General features: G+C 34.4%; 1 protein-coding gene across 7 annotated transcripts in view; it reads left to right on the top strand.

Annotated features, from left to right (window-relative positions):
• The window catches only part of ELF1 (E74 like ETS transcription factor 1), a 123,004-nt gene that overhangs the window by 46,883 nt on the left and 54,225 nt on the right, over nt 1-21,896 (top strand). For 6 of the 7 annotated variants that reach the window (XM_037800147.1, XM_037800150.1, XM_037800145.1 and 3 more), the window contains one exon: nt 6,146-6,435. In XM_037800147.1, coding sequence (XP_037656075.1) covers nt 6,364-6,435 — 72 coding nt within the window. In that variant the 5' untranslated portion in view covers nt 6,146-6,363. Of the gene's footprint in view, nt 1-5,390; nt 5,541-6,145; nt 6,436-21,896 lie in introns of those variants that run through there. The other variant, XM_037800146.1, reaches the window with a different exon arrangement.

The following is a 21,896-nucleotide window of genomic DNA, read 5'->3' as shown; positions in this document are numbered from 1 at the left end:
TACTCGCCTTGGCCCCCTACTCCACCCCAAAGATAGCCTAAGGCAGGATAGCTACCTAAAAGATGGTGGTGGTTATATATATATATGTGGTACCCGTACGGATTGCAGGAGCATATTTTAAAACTTTTTCCAAACTTTCTCAAATTCCTTGAATATTTGAAAAATTTTTAATTCAAAAGACATGAGTGTAGAAACATTTTCTTTTTAAATTAAATTATGAGAACACTGAAGGCAATAAGGAATGATTTGTTCCCCTGGTAACATTAACTTGTATTTTTCCCCCCTTCTACCTTGTGTATAGAGGACATGATTTAGAGAGAACTATATAGTGAGATTTATTTTACAATTGTCTTTTTTCTCTTTATTTCTTCAGCAGGAACTGAGAGACTATTACTCCCCTTGTTTGGGGATGTTCAAATCCAGCTACTTAACTGTAGCTACATTTTGATGTGTCTTCATTGTTATTTCCGTATCCACATTTTTTAATGTAAATGATAGTAATAGTACTGTATTTAACACTAGAAAGAAAAAGTTGGTAAAAATCTTTAAAAGTATTTTAGTGAGTTATTAAGTCGGTAGCCTTATAAAAATGCTTATAAATATTTCTTCACTTTTTAGGCTGAGGGAAGGAAAAGAAAGATGGTATGATGTGGTGGCAGTTCTCAGGATAGAGCAATAATAGTAAAACTTTAAGATTTAAAACCATGGAAATCTAAAAACTGAACTCTCTAGCTAATTTACTTGAGGTTTTGAATTATCATTCAACCCCTCTGCCTCAGCTCTCCAGATAAAAATATAGCTGAAAATGATTTATCAAGTATCAAGAGTTTGAAAAACTGACGTGAAATGGTGTGTAAAAACATTTTCAATAACAGTAGTACTAGAGTGTAGTATAGACCTTGCTACAGATATTTATATAAGGGATTTCTTATTTTTCGAAAAGTTTTGCTAAAGAAAAACACTAATGAATTGAAGTTCTATTAATGTAGAACCAGGGGCATGAATAGAGAATTGGGGCTCAGAATCTGGGCTTCTCTTCCTCTCTTTGCCACTAACTGGCTGTGTGACTTTGGACATGTCAGATTGCTCTAGGCCCAAATTCTTTCTCTGTTCAATGAGTGCATTGTCCTAGATAATCATTACATCTTTTTCAGCTCTAAAATCATGTGATTCCACACTTTTGAGATTGAGAAGGCGCAGACCCTGGCAAGATGATGCAGAATTTGTCTTGGTACCATTGGTTTATTATTTTCCTTACCGAAGGTAGATAATATAGAGCACTGTACCATATTAGAAAACAAATAAAAAGGCCTAACTATGGTCCATTATGCAAGAATTCCAGTCATTAGTTTATGAATTTACTGCTTGCTTCTTCTAATGTGCATGTCTTCTCTTATTTTCTCTTACTTTTCTTGTTCTATTCTTTTTTTATTTGTATTGTGTTTCTTCTAATGAAATTGTTTTCCACAAATATGTTTGCTTTTCTTATGAGTATGTTATGTTGAGGAGAGCCCTTGATTGAATTACCACTTCATGTAAAAATACTTGATGTTCAGGTATTTGGCATCTGCTATTACAGATTTCCAGTTCTTTAGATACCCCCACCCTATAAACTTGCATGTACATATAAACACAAATACTGTTTGAATACTTTATAAAGGCTAGATTATTTATTCAACCATTCCATTGTTATACGATGATGTGTTTTACCTTCTTTGGGCCAGAATTGCCTAATCTAAAACCTTTTTGCTTGTTTGTTTGATTGGTTCCCTTTATTTATCAATTTTCGTGTAATGAATTCATATGCTAGCAACTTCCAGAGGGGAGCCGTGACTTTTTGTGGGGAGGGGAGAAGGTATCATTGTGAATTAATAGACATTTATACCCTTGCTTTTTCTAAACCCTTTTGAAGGAATCTTAAATTTGTATTTGATCAAGGATTAGGAACGCAAATGTGAGAGGTATTAAAAATCAACTTGATCACCATGTTTTTATAATACCTGAAATGTTTTATATTACATTAAATAAAAACCATTTTTAGGTGGTTGTAGTAGCTCCTGATGTGGCTGAGGGTTTTGTGTTTTACAATTTGTAAATTCATTTTGTTTGGGAACAAGGGTGTCATGGAACTTTGTGCTAAGGGAAGCTTGCCAGGTAGCATGAGGGCCCTTGAAGCAACTGGATTTATCAAAACAGTGCTAACTGTTTAGGCACTGGAATAAAATTATACTTCTGCTGACAATAGACTGTGCCATTCTTTGTTGGAGGATAGCAAATAGCTGTGGTCAAGCAGACCCCCAGGGAGTATAGAAATGAGACTGTGGAATAGTTACTTGGTGTGCAACTGTTACATAGCTCTAGCACTGTACTTACAGCTGTAACGTAGCTAATGTCTACTGAGTATAATCTATACGTCAGGCATTCTGCACATGCATATTGCATCTAACTTTGACAACAAGTCTGGATTTTGTACTATTTATTATACCTATAGGGAATGAGGAAATTGAGGCTTATGCTTATTTTACAGAAAGAGTAAACTGAGACATTAAGGAAGTAACTTGTCCAAGATCATGCTAGAAAAGATTCAAACTCAAGTTGTTTGACTCCAGAGCCTGTGCCCTTAACCATTTTTGCTTAACTATTTTGCCTTAAATCTGAAGCTTAATTTGGTGCCAAGAGGCTATAAGGAATCTTTTTGCTAAATATTATTGTTTTGCATGTCTCTCGTATGTTCCCAGCCCAATAAAAGACATGGGAGTCAGCCTGAGGAGTTTTTATTATTTGGGGGATACCCAGCTGGATCACTTCTTAAAACTGTGCAAATAAGTTGAATGTTTACATCCGTGTGGTGAATGAACAGTTTTCACTCACTTGTTCCTTGGCATTAAAATGTAATGACACTCTGAAAATGACATGTATTTGAGAATTACTAATTCAACAGTGTTTTCCTGGATAGAATATATATAACTAAAGGTTAGTAAATTTAAACAATTTTAAATTTACGAAGATCTTACAATTTGGTAGGGTAAAGCGGAGGCTTTTTTTCCTCCTGAATCTGAGCATCTGTGTTTTTTTTCCATACCAGACCAAATTTGAGGAGTAAGAGAGAAATTCAGTTTTGGATATGTTCTAGAATTGTTGATCTTGAGGGACTCTGACATGTACCAGTCTAATAGTTTAGTGAGTGGATTTGGAACTCATAGTTGAGCTAGAAATGCAGACTTTTTTTCTGAATTTGATGTACACATTTACTTAAAAGTCCATTTTCTAAAATATTACAGCATAAAGGATTTGTGTAGATTTAGAGGTAAAGCAGTCAGAGTCCTGATTTAGGAGATGAGAATTCTAGTCTCAGTTCTGTTATGCTTTCAGGCTGGGAGACCTTGGCAGAGGGACTCAGTTTACTTATGAAAAATTGAATCATTGATCCAGATTCTCAAAATCTTCTTTTACTTTTAAAAAAATTAATACATCTGGACTCTGTTACTTAGATATTTCTTAGATGTACAGGTGAAACCTCTGGATCAGGAATCAGAAAATTTATTCCCAAGAACCACCTTGGTACCATAGGCTGTAGAACTATGCAAGAAGAAAGAAGAGCAGAGGGAAAGAGGGAAGGAAGACAGGGGATCAGAGGCTCAATTAAGGCAATAAGATAATAAAAAGCTTTTGTTGACTTACACACTTTGAATTTATGAACTTCTATTGAGAAATGAACAAAAGTTACCTGCCGGCAAAGGCATCTCTACCCGAGTGGCTTAGTGATCATGGGCAAGTAGTTTCAGTTTTGGTTACTTATTAAAACACAACAGCAGTGTTAGAAGTGCTAGAATGAACAGATAGGTGATTGCAAAGAAGAAAGTGGAAAGTAACTTTACATAGATGTATTCATGTTGGTTGTTGGTACAGTGACACTTGGTGCTTAAAACATAAGGATTTTATAACAGCCTTTTGAAACCTAATGTCTTGTAGGGAAACTTCTGTATAAGGAAACATCCTTTATTTCTGGTTATACTTTCACAGTGTGTTTTTCTTCAAATTTAGGATAATGGTTTCCTCTTTATCAAAAGTACTACAGTCATTGTTTTATAAAATATATGTTAAATAGCTTAATTTATAAAGCTATGTAACACCATCTGTCATTAATATAATCTTTTTTATTATTATTGTGGCAGTTACAAAATAACTTTTAGACAATGATTACTTCCCAGAAGAGATTTTGATGTAATTGTCTTGATGCTTTACATATTGCCTTGCAAATCATAGGCACTCAAACATTTATTCAGTTGAATTAGGGAGACATAATTTTCAAATGTGAGAATACACAGTTAGTGCTAATTTAGATGGTATAGGCAGTAGGTGCTGTATTTCTGAAGGTAGTGATCCATACAGGTTGAGGCATGGAGGTTGAGAGGGTTGGTGAAAGAAATGGGACTTGAAGGCAGCGAATGGGTGCTGAGAAGATGGAGAGGAATTCTAGGCATGAGCAGTAAGAGAAGTTTAGAAGGGAGGAGGCAGGAATTTATGTGGTTCGTATAAAGGACCATAAGAAAACAGGCCTCAGGATACAGGTATTGGATTGGGTAATAATTTAGGTCAAAAGATATCATAGGTAACATTTGTCCAGGGCAAATTGTATGTCTTATGTTTGTCAATTTAGGCCAAGGCATTTTTTTCCCTCTAGATTTGGTGTATTGCTCAAAAACTACCTCAATGAGTTAAAAATAGTGTTCCAGTGTTAGAGTTGTGACTTGTTTTCCTTGAACTCATTCGTAAAGGGAGTGGAATGTGTGGATATGGGAAACTGCTGGGTTTGAATACAGTTTAGTGAGTGGAAATAGTGGCTGAATTGAATTTATCTCTGATTTTATTTTGATTTCTAGTTGAGGAAATCAGTCATTCTTGATGACCCCTAGAGCCCAGAATATCTAGAGAATTGGCCTTCCTGAAACTCGCAAATTTATAAGTTAGTTGGCTAGAACAAAGTAAGTGGATTTAATATTTGAGGGCAACAGATTGTCCAGGTCAGCTTCATTGCTGAATGTGTGTCTGTGGCCATCCTTTCCTTGGTGTCAACTGTCTTTTTTTTAAAGTATTTACATTAAAATTGTAGAAATTATTTCAAAGAACTATATGTTTTGTGATTATTTTTGTATCTTTGTCTTTTCATGTCACATTTATGCCATGACAGTATATTGATGCAATTTTAAATAAAACAGTGATAAACTCGTAAGTTCAACTTTTTCCTTTTACTTTTTTAAGTACTAGTAACTTTTTTTTTTTTTTTTTTAATAAACAAGCTTCTTTGGCAGGCAGTTTTTTTTTTTTTTAATCATGTCTCCTTCCACTGTGAGATTGTTTTCACTTTAAAGTTGCATTTCTGTTTTTCTGCTATTGTAAAGTGCAGTTCTTTGCATGTTCTAATTTGCCATGACGTGGTCAAGAGCTGTTTCCTTCCTGTTGCTTGCAGGCCTGTGTTAGAGATAAGGATACATTTCAGTGCATTAAAAAAGAAGTCACTGAAGACAGGCTTAAGCATGGTAACTCTTAAAGCATTCTACTTATCAGAAGCCTTTTTAAAGAACAGAAAGAGTGGTCTTATGTTTTCTGCTTATTTTCAAAAGTACTATTATAATAGTACTTATTAAATCTTAAACGTTATTAGATGTTTTAATGATTTTAAATCCTATGTATGTATTAGGCCTAAGAGGGATGTTTTCTGAAATTTCTAGTAAAGACAGAAATATACATTTTGAAATTACTCATGAAGTAGAAGTTCCTATGTGGGTGGTTTGCCAGGTTAGTGGAAAGAAGGAAAGCATTTATATGTGTTATTGCACTTAGGAAAATAGTTATTGCTAATGGCCTTTTTTGTTTTTGTCTTTTAATATTTAGTATTTTAGTTTAGCTGGGGGGAAAGACTTCATTTTAACCAATAAAAGGTAATCTTATTTTAGCAGGAATGAGGTCTTGAAAGAAAATGTTTATCTAACTTAAGACAGCCTGTGTTCATTAGTCATGTTGATTATACTTTTAAAACCACAAAAACAAAATACTTTGAAGATACTGTCTTCTGTATAAGTTGTTATATTTTAAGTGGTTAAGTTGCTTTTTCATAATTAACTTAAAGCTTTTGTTTTTTCAGGTCAAGAAATTTCAGAGAAGAAAAATTGCCACAATTTGAATAGAATATCAGTGAGATAAGAAAATTTGAAGCACCTTCCCTAAAGAAAAGCTGGGTATACAGTAACTTGACGGACTTAGCTGTGGATTTTTTACACAAATTTGTTGCTGGACTGTGCCACCTGTTACTTGAACCTGTTTGGAGTTTTTCTCATGTGGATCTAAGGGGAATGCTTTATTATGGCTGCTGTTGTCCAACAGAACGACCTAGTATTTGAATTTGCTAGTAACGTCATGGAGGATGACCAACAGGTATGAGACCCGGAGAAAATTAGATTTTAATAAATTTATTTTTATGATTTATCCAATTGTATCTGAAAGTTGTTTACCTCAGAAGACAATAGAAGAACGTTTATTAAAGTTAAAATGTAGAAATTAAAAATTTGGATGTAATGTATTCTTAAGTTTTAAGTACCAGTTAAGTCATAAATTGTTATTCTTAGCTTTGATGTAGTAATATTCAGGATTAGTAATACTTTTGGGTCTTAGCTTGTTTTTCTGTAAAATTCATTTGTAACAACAAATGCCTTAAGTAATTATGTCAGAATACTTTGAAGAGTATAAAAGTTCTAGAGGACATACTAATAGGACTTTGAAAAAAAATTTTTTTTGTAGTATAGTATAGGATTGGTGAGTAAGAGTTGCTTGTAATTATGGATTTGTACTGTCTTACTATATGTGGTTAATTAACATTATAATTGTGGGCTGTTTCTTCTACGGGAATAAAAGATGTTTGCGGTCCCATAATCATACATCATTTCAATCAAAAGCATGTGACTTTGAGGAAGTTACTTAACTTCTCTAGATTTAGATTTCATCATCTGTAGAATAAAGAGATTGGACTGAAGAATTTTTAAGTAGGCTCTTTTCAATTGAATTTTGTACAAGATACCAAATTACTGTTTCCAGAATATAAAAAAGATCCAAGAGAAATTTAGTAAAGGATCTAAGATTAATTCTAGTCCTTTTTGTTGGACCAGGGTTTCTTGGGACTTTGTATTTTCTGAGTTGACTGAAAAACAAATTTACTTCATTTTAATTTTAAGCCAGTTATATGGCAAATGTAAAATAGGATGTGGGAGAAATGATGTGTTGGAGAGACTGAATTTAGTAGGAAAAATCTATTGGCGGCCAGGAGGTTTAATTAAATATTTTTAGTAAACTTCATTTTATACTGAAATAAGCCTAATTCCAAATACCTTTAATTTTAATAGGCCAACCATGAAGTATTATGCTTTTATTTTAGAAACATAGTTACTACAAATAATGAAATTGGCTCTTACTTTTGGTAGGACATTATAATTTCTTTGCCATTTGTATTATGGTCTGAAGTGGAAGAATAAAAAGTTTATAAATAAACCTACAAAAGGTGAGGATTTGGATTAAGGCACACTAATATCAAAGAGTGCTTTGGCCACGGAGGAAACAAATTTGAGATAGAGGACTTCTTGGTCCCAATAAAAATACTTCACAGCTATCTGGATTTAATCTAGAAACAATAGAAAAAAATATTTGAGAGGAAGAAAGTATTTTGAATTTATTTTAAGATGAGATGTTTATGGTTATGTTAAGGTTTGTGTTTACTGCACAGCCCCCTTAGATGAGAGATGCTGTTTTAGGTCTCAAGCTTGATGTGGTGAGATTTGATCTCGGGATGTGGTAGCAGAGAACAGAGCTCTAAGCCTCACGCTGGTACACTCTAGTGCAGTGGCTTTGACACACTTTTGACCATGAGAAGTACATTTTTCATTATGATTCAGTATATATACATGTGTCCTTACAGCCTTAAAAAAGGGCTTCTCCAGAACGATATTTACTCTTACTACATATGACGCACTTAGTTTGTCTAGTTCAGAGAGGTTAGTAATGTCTTTGTATAAGGAGATGAGGTGATGAGGTAAGTATTATTATCCTCATTTTATAATGAATAAATTAGGACAGAGAGCTTAAGTGACATGCTTGAAGTCATATAGCTAAGTTTAGAGTTCTTCAATCTATGGCTATGAGCGTAACAGAACATAACAGACTGATTGACAGTGTGGGGGATGGGTAGGGGCGTTGATCCAGTGGTGTCAGCCTTATTAGCATGTTGTATATACTATGGCTTTGCCCCCTGTTTTTCTGTTAGTTGGTTGGTTGGTTGAATTTGTTTTTAATTATAAAAGTAATAAATATGTGAATTATAAATGAAGTCACCTAATACAAAAATATATAAAATAATGAATGTTTCTCTTCATTCTTAGTCTCTAATCCTGTTCTCTTCCCCAGAACAAGCCAGTGTTAACTATTTGATGTGTACCTTTTTAGACAAAGGTCTAATAAGCAAATGAAGAGTATGCATACAAACAAACCTGCATACAAAGATTGTTTTTAAGAAATAAATGAAATTGTTAAGACTTTTTTTGTGATTTGTTTTCACTAAGTGTATCATAAATATCATGTGTGTGTATTTTAGCTCCACCTCATTTATTTTCCTACACTATGGATGGACCACTGTTTATTTTTCCTGACCCTGATCATGGGCAATTGGCTGTTACTAGTATTTTGCTATTATATACAGTATTGCAATGAACATTTTGGGGAGACAGTAGATCTATAATGGTTAAGAACTCAGATACTGATGTCAGAACAGCTGGGTTTGAATCCTCACTCCACTGCTTGCTACCTTGAAGATCTTGGGCAAAATTACTTAACCCCACTGTACCTTGATTTCCTTATCTGCAAAAACAGGAGAGATAGTAACGGGACCTGTGTTGTAGGGTTGTTGTGAGGATTAAATGAGTTGGGGTATGTAAAGCTCTTAGAACTGTGCTTGCCAGGTAGCTGATGTTACTGACTAGTATCATTTTGTTATTACATCTGTGTGTGTATAGTGTATCTTTGTACATGTGTGCGATTATTTCTGTAGGATTTCTAAAAGTAGAATTACTGAGTTTACTAAAAACATAAACATACTACCAAATCATTTTTTCAAAAGGCTGTGCCAGTTTCTGTTAACACTAACAGTGTATTTCCCTATTCCATAACTAATACAAATCTTATTGTTTGGGGGTTGGGGCAGTCCCATTGGTGAAAAATACCATTTCACTATTTTAATTTGCATTTCCTTGACCACTAGTGAAGTTGAGCATCTTATTTATTATTCAACAATCATATTTATTGTTCATTTGAATTTTCTCTGAATTATTTACTAATATCCTTGTGCCCAGTAGTTCTTTATGTATTATGGACATTAAATCAGTGTCATTGTCTTCTAGCTAATCCTCTATACAGTTAATGGTTAATCCTCTTTTTGTGACATATGATGCATCTATTTTCTCCCAATCTGGTACTGGCTTTTAACAGTGCTGTCTTGTGCCCTACAGAAATTTAAAATCTTTATGTCACAAAACTTATCAATATTTTCATTAATTTATTTCTTAACTTCTGGGTTTTGTGCTTTGTTTGGGAAAGCTTTCCTCACCCCTAAGATTATTAAATATTCTGTTTATGTTTTGCTCGTATGTTTTATATGTTTAGCTCTAGTCCATCTGGAATTTATTTTTGTATGATGTGACATATAGAGATCTGACTGACAAAATGGGGGAGTTGCTCTTTTCTATTTATTGAAGGTTCTTTCATTTCGTCACTAAAACTGCCACCTTTGTTATATACAAAATTACCATATATACAACTTCAGTTTTTAACTTGCTGGCGTGTTCTGTTCCCTTGGACTGTTTTTATATTGTGCCAGTATTGTTCATATTAGTATCACTTTATAATTTAATATCTGATAGGCTATTTCCCCCCAAAATTGGTGTTAGGTTTTGAATGAATTTTAGAATTGACTTGTTAAGTTACATAAAAACCTTATTGGGATTTTGACTTTTCATATGATTTTTTTATCTTTTAAAATAATTTATTCTGCTTTAAGATCCTGTACTGATTTTATTGTCTGAAAAATCATTCTTTATAAAATTACTCTTTGGCACCAGATTAAGATATGTTTCCTGTTTTCAGTTACTATCTGTGGTTGCAAATGTCCTAGTCTAAAGAAACTGACATCATTAATGTCTGGTTGCCAGTCCTTGATCATTTCTCTTAAATCAATTTGTACTCTAAAAAATGGCTTGGATACCTTTGTGCAGTTTAGGGGGTGCTGGAAAGGATTCTAAATATCAACACTGTTGGTGTTGACAAGCCATTTGAAAGCCCGCTTTTGCTGTCTGTTCCTAATTGGGAGTATTTGTAGCTGAGCATAAGGCAATTCTGAAGAAAGCAACACTGTCGCTATTGAATTGCAGTGTACTTTTTATTTGAAGGTACCTTGTCTTGACCTTATTAAACCCAGGTGTTTGCCTGGTGAGTGGATGAGAATAAGAAGAAAGCTGAAGGCTGTAGATACAAGTTTTTAAAATAGAAGAAAACTTGACTATATGCTCAAATATTCTAGGAGTTCATTTAATAAAAAACAGCTGGTAGTTTAATGCTTTTTATAGTTTTTATATATCATTACCCTATGTAGTTTTTAGACTTTGAAAGTAGAACTGACAAATCATAAATGGTTATTTATGCTTAACAGGTTCAGATAACTAAGGAGAAGCTTTGTGATGTGCTTTGGAAAAGTGACTAAGCGAAACAAATATTTTTATAGAACCCCATCACAATACTATAAGAAGGTAGCCTTAGGACTTTCTTCTTAGAGTGTGAATTGGCTTGCTCTTAACTGCTTATTCCCAGAGGTTAAATGGTACCATTTACTTATGCAGTTTTTGGGGATCACCGTTGAAGGTAACAGCGGTGAGCCGAGTGCTGTGGATACAGAGAATGTATGGGAAAAGCTTCCCTGTGGAAGCAACACTTGAATCCGCTCTTGAAGGAACATCTAATTCATCTGACAGATGAAGAAATAGAAGTGTTCCAAAGCAGTAGGAAGTACCAAAACTTTGATTGAATTTCTCATCTGTATAAATCATCCAAACACCTTCACCTATGGTTAGAAGCTTTTAAGTGTGACTGTTGTATACTCGTTTATTTCTTGTACTGCTTTATAGAGAATCTGAGTGTTTATAAAACATTTATCAGTCTGGTGGTGACCACTCTGATGTTAGCTATCTAGTTAGTTTTTAAGTAAGTATTTACACCTAAAGTTTATTACACATCCCCGTATCTACTTGTTTCTTTACTGCATAACTGAGTCTGTTCACACATAGCCCCACACACATAGCCTACCACTATATTAAGGTTTTCAAGTGGGCGCGCTGGTAAGAAAACTAAGATTATTTTTAGTAACTATTTTACATTTGGAGATGTATAGCCAAGTTGTAGTTTAACCTGGTTAAAAAACAAATCTGGACAAAGGCTAAAGAAGGTCAATCGTCATAAAAACTTGTGCTCGGATCACACTTCTCTCAATCAACTCCACAAGGAATTACAGTGGAAATTCCAGTGTTATCTTGGGGAAGTCTGGAGAAAAGAGCATTTTACTTAGATTTTTCTATTTTTGATGGTGCTGTGTGAGAGGGATGCCAGGCTTCTTCAGAAAAACTCAACTCTACTGGAACCAGTAGAAGTAAAACAAGCTTTTGTGGCTATAATTCCAATACAGTGTTTGTTAAGAAGTTAACTGTATGTGTGTATTTAAATCCAAGCTTTAATTGAGATTAAACTTTCATTATGATTATAGTTCATCTGTGGGATCCTGTATTTGTAGTCTATCCTACTGGTTAAGCCTGTGGATTCTGGAGTCAGAGTACCTGTATTCAAATTTCAGGTCTACCTCTTCCTAGCTGCTGGACTGGCAGGTGTCAACAACACTGCGTACTGTTTGGTGGAGATTAAATGGGATGAGAAACATGAACTGTGCTTATTAACATAGTACCTGCATCATCATCGTCACCATTCAGTTTTTATTCCATTTTTATTTTATTCTAGTTTATTGTTTATTATATGGAAGAGCTCTGAACGGTATGATTGGAGAACACTTTTCACATAGCAGTGTAGTGAGTTTCTTTTTAATCAGAACAAGGAAGTACTTTTGTGTTAATTACCAGAGAGTTGAATATATATTTTTCCTATATTAAACCACTCATTGTAACGTAATAGTTATCTGAATTATGGTATTTGTAGCAGGTATGTAATAGATAAACACTAGAATATTGAAGAACAAGAGTCACTGGGAAGGGAGGGGACTGCTAGAGGTGCCATCGAAATACTGGACCTTAATGCTGCTTTGGGTGTTAATCTCTGTGCCAAGAAAACATGACCTGCCTTGGTCTTCATTCTGCCTAACATTTTGTATAGCCCTTTCTAGTTTACAAAGTCTTCTGTACATATGCTTTAATTCTCACAAATCACCCTATGATAGAGGTAGTGTTCTTTGCATTTTTTTTTATAGGAGAATATTGTCTTGAATTCCTGCCAGATAACTAGAACTGTATTAGAATCTTCACCTAGAATAGATTGCTAGGGCAGGGTTACAAAGGCACCCAGAGTAATTATTGTTTAAAATAACCTAGTTTATTTACTAAGGATAGTTGAATTCCAATTCTGATTTAATAACATATTCTTTTTGTGTATCTACCAGTGGGTATTTTGCCTTATTAGCTGTTCATTTATTTCCTCATCAGTTTTCTTAACAATATTTGTTTATAGTTCTGTTAAGGAATGGTGGAGAACTCTGTGGGATTTGATATATTTTACTGAACTGAAGTATTTTTAACTGTTTTTGGATGGTGTAGTAATCTAGATTTGGTATTTTGTTTATAATGAAAATGTAGCATCATAATTCAAGAAACTGAGAAAGTTGCCAAGGAATAATCCCCACAGGCACAAAATTGGGAGACACACACAGTTTTGTGGGTCAGTTATTTTAAACTTTAATGAACCATTTAAACAGTTTCAGTTCAGAGAGAAGTTTCTTAATTCATTTTAACAAAGCCAGCCTAACACTAATACCAAAGCTTGGCAATGTGCTAACACACAGGAACAGTAGGGTATATTTTGTTTAACTGTAATGGGTATTTTGTTTAAATATAATAAGGGCTAGTAGTTACTGTCTCTTACTCTTGCCAGGACCGATATGTAAGACACATTTTCTCTTTTGATCATAACCGTAACCTTGTATAGCATGGTAATTGTCATCCCCATTTTATAAATAAGGAAAACATTTGTAATGAGGAATTACAGAAGTTGAATGAACAAGTGTTGCCCAAAACTTTTAACCATTATGCTAAGATGTAAGAGATAAAAGGAACCATACAGGAAAAAAAAATCTGGAAGTATATTAAGTAAACTGTCTTTTATAGTGATTATGTCTGGAATAAGTGGGATTTTCCCTTTCTTTCAAATACATTCATGAATTGAATTTTTTTTAAAGCTAGATCCATACGATGTGATTGGGAAAGCCATGTGGATCACACTCCCCTTTGTCCAGCGTATGGATGGATGAGTAGAAAAATGGGGCCAAAAAAAAAAAAAAAGCACCCAGTGTTCTTTTTTACTTTTATTGTTCTTTTTCACTTTAATTTTTATTCTTCTTATTTTTGTGTGTGTGGTAATGAAAATGTTCAAAAATAAATTTTGGTGATAGAAGCACAGCTATATGGTGGTACTGTGAACAATTGATTGCATGCTTTGTATGTCTGCATAATATGTGAATATATCTCAATAAATTTGAATTATTAAAAAAATGGGTCCATATATGACACTTATGGGCCAATGTGTTGGACAACTTCTGTTACAACTACAGAAATTTTCCTGCCTGGTTGCTAAAATTACTTTTAATATTCTTTTAAAATAAAGAATATAAGATGTTTATAGGAAGCTTGAGTTAATAAACAAAAATATTCTCATTTGCAGATAACGAAGGTATTTTAGTGGCAGATTTTGCAAACTTCAGGGAATTTGAGTGTGACTCGCAGGAAACTTTGTGCTAGGCGTTGGAGATCTGTTGCACAATCCTGACTTGCTTTATGTTTCAATTCCTGAAATAATTTAAAATGCACTTTGGAAACTGGTAGCAATATAAGCCATTGGGGAGGGGAACGATTTGGGGAGATGGACAATAATGCTTTATACTCTTGGAATCTGAATAAGTTCATGTATTTCCTGTTCTTAAAAATAATTTTTAAAAATGTTCTATGGGAACTTGTTTAAAGGATTTCAGTTTTGATTCATTTTGCTCACCAGTCACCCCAAGGTTTTTGTTTTGTTTTTTATATCCACATAGATATGCTGTTTTTTAGAGATTTCCCTTAATTGTATTATGGTTTATATGAGGTATTGAAGAAAAAAGCACCATATTATTTGACCTGGTCCCAGCGTCCCTACCCCCATCTGCTCTGCTCACACCTCAGCCCTGGAACAATGCTCAAAGCTGAGAGAAACTAGAAAAAAGTGAATTGAAGACTTCTTCAAGTTCTATTTCTCCCATGGTCCTCTGCTTTGTAACTTTTTATTGAAGTAGAATATATGTACAAAAATATGTACATTTCATAAATTTACAGCTTGATAAATTTTCACAAAGTGACCACGTGTATATACCCAGTTTCTGCTTTGAATTGAAGCCAAGTGAAGTTGCTGAGTACAGATAGTTAAGTTTGTTCATCAGTTTTCTGAAAGTGCTATTCTCCTTTAAAAAAGTAAAACATGCCTGTCTAGTTTCTTTCTAAATCTAATGAAGGACTTTCATCATCAATATTTTATTGAATGCTTACTAATGTCATACAGTATAACAAGTGATTTATTTATGTTATTTAATTCTTGCAGTGACCTTGGGAGTTCTTCTTCTTCCTATTTTAAATAGACAAGAAAACTGCGGCTTAGAGGGTCTAAATAATTGCCTGATTTCAAACACCCGGGGCATGGTGGAGTCAGTACTTAAATAAGGGTCTTTCTGACTCCAGAGCCTGAACACTTGAACTGTTGCATCCTGTTTCACCATGTGTATATATAGTGTACTTGCTGCATAGTATAAAATGCTGTCAGATCACGTTATGATAGAGTGAGGGTTGGTTTTTTGTTTGTTTACAATCAAAAGGTAAAGGAAGTCATTTCAGGAATCAGTCATTGGTCCTCAAAGCAGAGTTCTTTAGGATGAGTTGGAATGCAGGGCACAGGAATTTATCTTAAAGATGTGTCTTCTTAGCAAGTGGAGTGTATTTCGTTCTGTTTATTGGAGTGGGGGAGCTATTGAAGATTATGAGAACTAAGGCCCCCAATCCACTCCTGGTATTGTTTTGTCTTGAGACAAAGAGATGGTATAAAGTGCTTGAAAGTGTGCTCATTTTGCACCTGCCTTATAAAGGAATATCTGCATTGGGAAAAAATTGTAGACTGTTTTTAAACTTGCTTGTTTTTTCCAGAAAATATTTGATAGGTATTTCATTTTAAGCTATTTCATAGAGAATCCTGCAGGGTGTTTCACAACAACCATGTACCGGATTGATCTCTGCTGTTAGACAATCTTGGCAAACAGGTTATTTGAAAGCTCCTATGCTTCTTAATATGGAAACGCTTATTGAACAAATTTTATAGTTTCCTAAATATCCTCCTAGATTCTTGGTTTGTGTCATATTAAAAGAACAAGCAAGCCTCTTTAAGGTCGTAACATATTGTACTGTCTACAGATTGGTCACATTTCTTCTTGACTTGATGAGATGTCATAATACAATGATACAACTGTTTGTTTCTTTGGATTATTACTATCCCAGACATTGGCATGAATAAGTAGAGTTGACTTAATTTAGGGAATGCAGTTTTGAATGTGTAATCAGCATTGTTACTGAGTTCTGTGTGCACATTGGAATCACTTGGGGAGTTTTAATCATGTGCCCTTGTTACACCCCAGAGATTCTGATTTATTTGATCCCATGTGGAGACCAGATATTGATATTTTTAGAAGTTTCTAGTGTAGAGCCAGAGTTGACGTTTCCTGATTCAAATAAAAGGTACTGTGGACAGGATGCTTAATCTAATTATTCAAATGAATGGAGGTTTTAGAGGCATCTAGACAGTCATTTAAAAAAGAGTAGCCAGCCAAGTGGAATGTAATATTTTTCTTAGGGCAGCCAAATAACTGTCTATCACCTTCATTTTTTAGAAAGGAGAATGCTAACCATTGTGAGTGTGGCTATTTTATGACTTGCCCTTACCTTATTTGAAGTTCCTATTTTAACTAAATCTTGGCAAAGGGTCTATAAAAGAAACTGAAATGATGTAAAAGAAACTGAGGTGGATAAGGTTTTGATGGTCTTTAACAAAGAAACCCAAAGAATAATGTCTAATCTCAATTTAGAAGTTGTTTAGGATAGTGGGAGCCAATTGTCAGATAATGAATTTTTTTTTTTATTGAAATAGATTCACATACCATACAGTCATCCAAAGTGTAAACCAGTTGTTCACAGTATAGATGATAGATTTAAAACTAAGTTAAACTAAGTCCCACTCTTTTATTTATTTTTTAAATCTAAATCTAAGAAAATTCAACATTGAAATTTTGCCTGGCTTCCATCTAAGAGGTAGGGAACCACTTCTCTATAAGGAATTTTATATATGGTTATGGAGTTCTTAGATTCCTGATGACTCAGGCTTTTTAGCCACTTGCTAGTCAGTCTAGTTTGAAGGGTGTAGTTTATCATGAGCCCAGCAGCTGGAGTTTTTGGAGTGTATATTTTCTCTCCATTTATGGTAATAGAGGCAGAGAGCCTTCCCAGTCACCTGAGAGGTGTTCACTAGATGCATTCTTAGATTCAAGCCTCTTACCTACTATATCTTATGAAGATCTAGAGTTAGTCTGCTTCTTATATATGGATTAATAATACCTAGAGAAATTAGAGATGAACAATTTTGAACACACATACTCATTTCAGTGGATTGGAGGAGAAAATTTTGGATTAATCTTAATGGAATCAAGGCACGAGAATGAAAGGATACACACTGTCCACATCAAGAGCTATTTTTTTTTTAATTTCCCATTCTAATAACTTTCATATGTCCAATTCAGTGGTATTAATTACATTCACAGTATTGTGCTGTCATTACCACTATCCGTCACCAAAACTTTTCCATCACTCCAAATATCAACTGTGTATCCATTAAGCAATAACCCCCCCATTCCCCCTTTTCCCCTGTAACCTGTAATCTACTTTCTGTCTCTCTGTATTTGCTTATTCTAGGTATTTCATATTTGTCCTTTTGTGTCTGATTTACTTCACTCAACATGATGTCTTCAAGGTTTATCCATGTTTGTAGCATATATTAGAACTTCATTCCTTTTTATGGCTGACAGGTATTCCATCGTATGTATACACGTTTTGTTTATCCATTCATTTGTTGATGGACACTTAGGTTGCTTCTACTTTGGGCTATCGTGACTAATGCTGCCTTGAACATTGGTATACCGATATCTGAGTCTCTGCTTTCAGTTCTTCTAGGTATACACCTAGAAGTAGAATTGCTGGGTAATAAGGTAATTCTGTTCTCAAATTTGAGGAACTGCCCAACTGTTTTCCACAGTGCAGAAGTTATACATTTGCACTAGCAATGTCTGGGAGTTCTGATTTCTCCACAACCTCACCAACACTTACTTTTAGTTTTTTAAATAATAGCCATCCTACTGGGTATGAAATTGGCCTGTGCTTTTCATGAGAGGAGCAAGTACCTCAGAAGGAGAAAACTATGTGGCTAATATGGGAGTAATACTCGAAAGGAAACTTAGGTACCCTAGGGGCCCCAGGTTGGAGAAGTCTTGGAAGAGATAATACTGAAAATCATACCTCCACCCTCAAACACAGCTCCTTACATAGTCTGCTTTTCTAAACAAAGCCAAGTAAATACGCCAACAAAACAAAACAGTACAATTAGCAAAATGCCTGGCACATATTAAGTGCCAATGTATGTTAGCTAATAGCAGTAGCAGAGACTGCATGTGTGTGGCCATATGTGTGCTACTCCCTCCCTCCATTTAGTCTATGAGAATGAATAACCTCTTCTGTCATGTTATCATCTCAGACAGTTCTAGAGTCCATGCTTTAAAAACACATCGGAACCAAACAAAATCAAGAAGGACTCTTGATCATCTGGTGCTCTTCATGTAAGAGATTAGGAAAATTAATATCACACCATTAGGTTGGAGAAGGCCCTACATTTCCTGAATCATCATCGTTTTATTACTTATTGCTACCTTCTAAATCAGAGAACTATATGTCCCTTTTCATGCCTATTTAAGCTTTTGCTTCAGAGGAACCATTTTTTTCCTCTGTATTTGTGTGACTTCCGTTTTCCTTAATCATTTAAAAATTATTAAATGTCTTGAACTGAAGTTGATTGTTTAAAACAAATTAGAATATGCTTCATTATGCATAGACTGTCTCTGTTTGAAAACAGAAACTGGTAATAGTGGTTGCCTCTGGGAAGGGGTACAGTGGTGGCGGCAGGGGGTGGGCGGAGCGTAGCATTGATTATAATGGTGTCTGACAAAATGTTCCTGTGACCTGTAATTCCTGAAGAAAATCAGTTCTCTGCTATACTTATGGGTTTGTAGACTAGGACCAGGAAAATAGAAACAAGTATCCATAGTTATCTGAAACTCAGGTACTATTAAGATTCAGATACCTTTTTGGAGATACACCTTGTGATATCCACACTCTCATCACTTGCTACCGAAATTTCAGGAGCCAAATAGGTTTGGTTATGGAGGAATACTTCTTTCATTTAGGGCGAGGACTGTTCCTGTGATATGAGTTGATGTACTTTGTCTCTGATTTAATGGGTGATCTTGGACAAATTTCTTAACCTTATTCCTCATCTGTCGGTAGGTAAAGAACATAAGCCTTGCTCTCACTTGGTACATAGTGTTGTTTCAGAATAAAATGAAATTGTGTGAAAGTTAGCTTTAGTTCTGTGTTCACCCGTGTTAGGACAACCAGAAACTTTTTAAACTAATGAGCTCTTAGGAGAGAGAAGTTCTTCAACAAGTTCATGTTCATGTTGGATGTTATGCAGCATTCAGTCTTAAACTTTGGGTAGTTTTTTATGATTTTTTTTACTGCCTGTGTGTCTTTACACACGTGTTTTATAGTATAATTTTTGACCCTCTTAGTTTCTTTTTTTAAAAAAAATTTTTATAAGAGCAGTTGCAGGTTTATACATACTGATTGTTAAACCATTATCAGATAAATGTTTTCCAAATATTTTGTCTTCCTTGTGGTTATTTTTTTACTTTTCTTGATAGAGCCCTATGATACACAAATGTTTTTAATTTTGATTAAGTCCCATTTATCTGTTTTTTTCTTTTGTTGCTTGTGTTTTTGGTGTAAAGTCTAAGAAATCATTGTCTAACACATGGCCTGAAGATGCTTCTCTTGGTCCCCCCCCCCCCAGGACATTTATAAGTTTGATTCATGTATTTAGGTCTTTAATCCATTTTAGTTGGATATTGCATATGGTGTGAGGTAGAGGGGTCCACCTTCATTCTTTTGCGTATGGCTATCCAGTTCTTCCAGCATCATTTATTGAAGAGAGTACTTTTTCCCAATTGAGTGGATTTGGCACCCTTATCAAAAATCAGTTGGCCATAGATGTGAAGGTTTATTTCTAATCTCTCAATTCAATTCCATTGTCTGTGTGCCTGTCCTTGCTGTTTTGAACACTGTAGCTTTGTAAAAAGTTTTAAAATTGAGAAATGTGAGTCTTTCAACTTTGTTCTTTTTCGTGATGGTTTTGGCTAATTGAGGCCCCTTACCCTTCGTATAAATTTGATGATTGGATTTTCCATTTCTGCAAGGAAGGCTATTGGAATTTTGATTGGGATTTAGATAGAATTGACGTCTTAATATTTAGTCTTCCCTTCTATGAATATGGAATGTCCTTCCATTTATTTAGGTCTTTTTAAAATTTCTTTTTAGCAATGTTTTGTGGTTTACTGTGTGTAAGTCCTTAACATATTTGGTTAGATTTATTCATATATAAGATCATGTCATCTGCAAATAGGGAAAATTTTGTCTTCCTTTGCTACTTGGATACCCTTTATTTCTTTTTTCTTGTGTGATTGCTCTGGCTAGAATTTCCAGTTCACTGTTGGCTAATAGTGATGATGGTGCCATCCTTGTCTTGTTCTTAATTTTAAAAGGAAAGCTTTCATTCTTTCAGCATTGAGTATGATTTTAGCTGTGGGGTTTAAATATATGCCCTTTATCATGTTGGGGAAGTTTCCTTCTATTCCTGGTTTCTGAGTATTTATCAAGAAAAGGTGCTGGATTTTGTCAAATGCCTTTTCTGTATCAGTTGAGATGATTGTGTGTGTGTGTGTGTTTCCCCTTTGTTCTATTAATGTGGTGTAGTACAGTAATAGATTTTCTTATGTTGAACCACTCTTGCATATCTGGGATAAATCCTTCTTGATCATGATGTGTAATTCTTTTAATGTGCTGTTGGATTCAGTGTGCTAGTATTTTATTGAGGATTTTTGTGTCTGTAATCATGAGATACTGGTCTGTAACTTTCTTTTCCCATGGCACCTTTATTTGGCTTGGTATTGGGGTAATGTTGGCCTCATAGAATGAGTTAGGAAGTGTTCCCTCCTCTTCAAGTCTTCAGAATGGCTTGAGCAGGCTTTGTGTTAATTCTTCTTGGAATGTTTGGTAATACTCTCCAGTGAAGTCATCTGATCCTGCGCTTTTCTTTGTTGGGAAGTTTTAAATTACTGATTCAATCTCTTTACTTGTTTTTGGTCTGTTGAGATCTTCTGTTTTATCTCAAGTCAGTGAGGGTAGTTTTTGTATTTCTAGGAATTTGTTCATTTCTTCTAGGTTGTCTAATTTGTTGGCATGCAGCTGTTCATAGCATATTCTTATAACCCTTTTTATTTCTGTGGTTTGTTTAGTAAAATCCCCCCTTGCATTTTTTGGTTTTAGTTATTTGAGTCCTCTCTCTCTCTCTCTTTTTTTTTTTAGTCTAGCTAAATAAATGTTTGCTGATTTTATTGCTTTCTTTTTTCAAAGAACTTTGGTTTCATTGATTCTCTCTATTGTTTTTTTATTCTCTTGTTTCCTTTATCTCTGCTGAAATCTTTATTTCCTTCCTTGTGCTCACTTTGGGTTTAGTTTGCTCTTCTTTTTCTAGATCTTTAGTTGTGAAGATAGATCTCTGATTTGAGTTCTTTCTTTTTTTTTAGTATTAGTATTTAGAACTATAAATTTCCCTCTCAGCACTGCTTTTCCTGCATTTCATAAGTTTTGATGTGTTGTGATTTTATGTCTGTTCCCATCAAGATATTTCCTGATTTTCTTTGTGATTTCATCTTGGACCCATTGGTTGGTTGAGTGCATTTAATTTCTATATATTTGTAAATTTTCCATTTCTCCCTCTGTTACTGATTTCTGGCTTTATTCCATTGTGGTCCAAGAAGGTACATTGTATGATTTCAGTATATTTGATTTTGTAACTTGTTTTGTGAGCTAACATGTGGCTTATCCTGGAAAGTGACCCATGTGCACTAGTGAAGAAGGTATATTGTGTTTTGATTACTGTAGTTTTCCAATAAAGTATAAAATCAGGAAGTGTGAGTTATCCAACTTTGTTTTTTTTGGTGTGTGGTCCCCCCCTCCCCCCCCCAGAATGGTTTAAGCCTATTTGGGGCCAGTTACCCTTCCCTCTGAATTTACAATTGGCTTTTCCTTTTTTTGTGAAGGAGTTTTTTGGAATTTATATTGAAATTTATATTGAAATACTAC

The sequence above is a fragment of the Choloepus didactylus genome, chromosome 12 (assembly GCF_015220235.1).
Source record: "Choloepus didactylus isolate mChoDid1 chromosome 12, mChoDid1.pri, whole genome shotgun sequence".
NCBI lineage: Eukaryota > Metazoa > Chordata > Mammalia > Pilosa > Megalonychidae > Choloepus > Choloepus didactylus.
Note: the sequence above shows the minus strand (reverse complement) of the source record. Positions and strands in the feature narration are given on the sequence as shown.